This window comes from Cicer arietinum, chromosome 2, assembly GCF_000331145.2.
Source record: "Cicer arietinum cultivar CDC Frontier isolate Library 1 chromosome 2, Cicar.CDCFrontier_v2.0, whole genome shotgun sequence".
NCBI classification, from domain to species: Eukaryota; Viridiplantae; Streptophyta; class Magnoliopsida; order Fabales; family Fabaceae; genus Cicer; species Cicer arietinum.
The window spans coordinates 6,606,190-6,608,666 of record NC_021161.2 but is presented as its reverse complement, the minus strand read 5'-3'; the positions used below and the strand labels follow the sequence as shown (position 1 = coordinate 6,608,666).

General features: G+C 28.2%; 1 protein-coding gene across 1 annotated transcript; it reads right to left on the bottom strand.

The window, feature by feature from the left end:
* Window positions 1-438: 438 nt before the first annotated feature.
* Window positions 439-1,206, bottom strand: LOC101497138 (chitinase 1-like). The gene has a single exon (XM_004489696.1). The coding sequence runs from the start codon at window positions 1,204-1,206 to the stop codon at window positions 439-441; it is 768 nt and encodes a 255-aa protein (XP_004489753.1).
* Window positions 1,207-2,477: the final 1,271 nt, after the last annotated feature.

The window sequence follows — 2,477 nt, the reverse complement described above, 5'->3', positions numbered from 1 at the left end:
AAAGACTGAAGTTGAAAAATCTAAAACAACAAGGATAAAATCTAAAAAAGAAAATCACAAAAGATTCAAACTGAATTTGCCTCATATATTATAGGAACCAAAGGACAAAGAACGGTGAATTGAATGACATATAAAAACATAAACAAAGGAAAATCATATATAATTGCTTCTTATTATTCAAAGTGTTACACACATTGATACAATGGAAGAAATTTTGCACTCAAAACAAAATAACAAAAGAAAGTAATTGAAAACAAGAAACCAATGCCACACACAAACACAAATGCAAAACTAAAAGCACACAATTCATAGGTCTTATTTAGAACATCCAATAGATAGAGTCATCCTCTTATCCATTTATGTTTGTGATATTTGACCCATAAAATAAAAGATGGATTGCTAGCTAATTAATCATAGTTAACCAGCAAGATTAATTAATTAGAGATGTTGTAGCACATTCTCTAAAGAGAAAGTGTTTGTACTTCCATCGGTTGAGTTATTATCATCCCAAACAACAATGCCAGGGAGTAACTTATTTTTAAGGAGGTATTTGATGAACTCGATAATTATAGGTACCGGATGAGAGCTAATTATTGGTAGGACTATAGTCGGAGTGTACTCATAAACTAATTTTTCATAAAGTTCTACAAGTTGTTTTAGAGTTCGTGGTTTAAGATCGTAGAATTGGAAGTCAACCAAGTCGATAATGGCTTCGTTTTGCAAATATAAGTTGAGGTAGTAGGATTGGAACAGTTCATTTGGAGCAATGGAAATCACATTGATGGATAGATCGATATCATTTTTTAGTTTTCTTATAACTTTCCCAATAGAAAAGGAAAATTCATCTTCACTTGATTTGATAACGTCATAATGAATATCAATACCATCAATTAGATTGTCATAGAGATCACGAACGATCCATTTGATCGACTCTATGGCTCTGTAAATCCATACATGTTTTTCAATTGGATCGAATGGAAATTCAGAGCCAACACCTCCGATGCTTATAATCACCCTGGCATGTGGAATAGTTTCTTTCACCTTTTTCACCCATTCGATATCAAATTCTTCAAGGTTCCAAGTGGGATGGAAATTTCCAGTACCTTTTCCATGTACGTATACCTCACTAGCAAAGCCCAAAATAAAGTCAATGTTTGATATTTTTGAGTTTGTAGATGTTATTATTGATTGGAGGTGAAATATCATGTATGTATTGACGATAAATGGTAAAATCAATGTTTCTATTGTTACCCTTAGAAGACATTGTGACAATTTTAAGGATTTGAAAGAGGAAATAATAATGAAATTAATTGCCTTTTCTTGGTGTTTGGAATGACCACCTCTTGTTGCCCTTTTATAAGCCTGCGTATGTACAAATTTCCAGTCCAATATGTGGTGTCATATTAATTGATTAGTTAATTAAATACTAGTAAATATCTTATATGACTTTCTCTGCTTTTGTGGGTTTTTTTTTTTAAAGTCAACTATGAGATGAAAACTATATTTTAGTTTATTTAAAACTAAATAAGTTTTTAATTTCGGGAAAATTTCAGTATTTTGTTTTTTGTTTGTATAGAAATTTAGTAGGAGTTTTGATTTTATTTTGTTGTAGCGTTTTAATTAGTTTTAAATTTGTATTTTATGTGTTTTTTGAAATGAATGAGAATAATTAATTTAATCATTATTTTGAGTAAGGGGTGTATGAAGGCTATATCCTCAAATTAGATATAATCTCGACATTATATATAACTTGTGAACTTGTGGTTAAATGATCTATCAGTGATCATCTATACTTGATATAAGCAAATATTAGTAAATATTATTTTCCGAATATGAATGAAATTAAAGATTGTAAATCTTGCAATATTCTCGATCATTGACCATATGTGGAAGAAATTAGTTTGGTTATTAGAATTATAGTTTTGTTCGAGTAGTTTTTATTGTCTTTTGAAATATATACGTGTATCATTAATATGGTTTTTACTTTCTTGTTGATCTTAAAATATGGATGGAGAATCCTATGACCCATGATCAATTTGATTATACTATTCTGGTATTAACATTTAATTAACTTTAGTTTTCTACTCATTTTTTTAATTAAGTGTGTGTTCGTATTGAGTAGTTGAAAATTATAAACAATTCAAATTCTTCATTACATTATCTTTATTTATAAAATTTGTTGTTTGCATTGAAGAGTTGCATATTAATAAATTGGACAATTTTATTAAATTTTAAAGTTTTGAGGTTAAAATGAAAATTAAATTCAGATCAAAACTGAAATTTTGGAAAAATGAAGGACCATTATGCATATTTTTTGGACCAATTTGCAAAATAAAAAAAAAATGGGTCTAATTTGCAAAAAAAAATATAAGGATTAATGTGCAACTCTTAAAACGTGTATTGCCAAAATTGCAAATTTGATAAAATTAAATCACCATTTTATGATTCATATATATTATAAAGTAAAGATGAAATTT

Coding starts and splice junctions, on each gene's coding strand:
- LOC101497138 (XM_004489696.1), bottom strand. CDS start 1,206: ATGATATTTCACCTCCAATCAATAATAACATCTACAAACTCAAAAATA.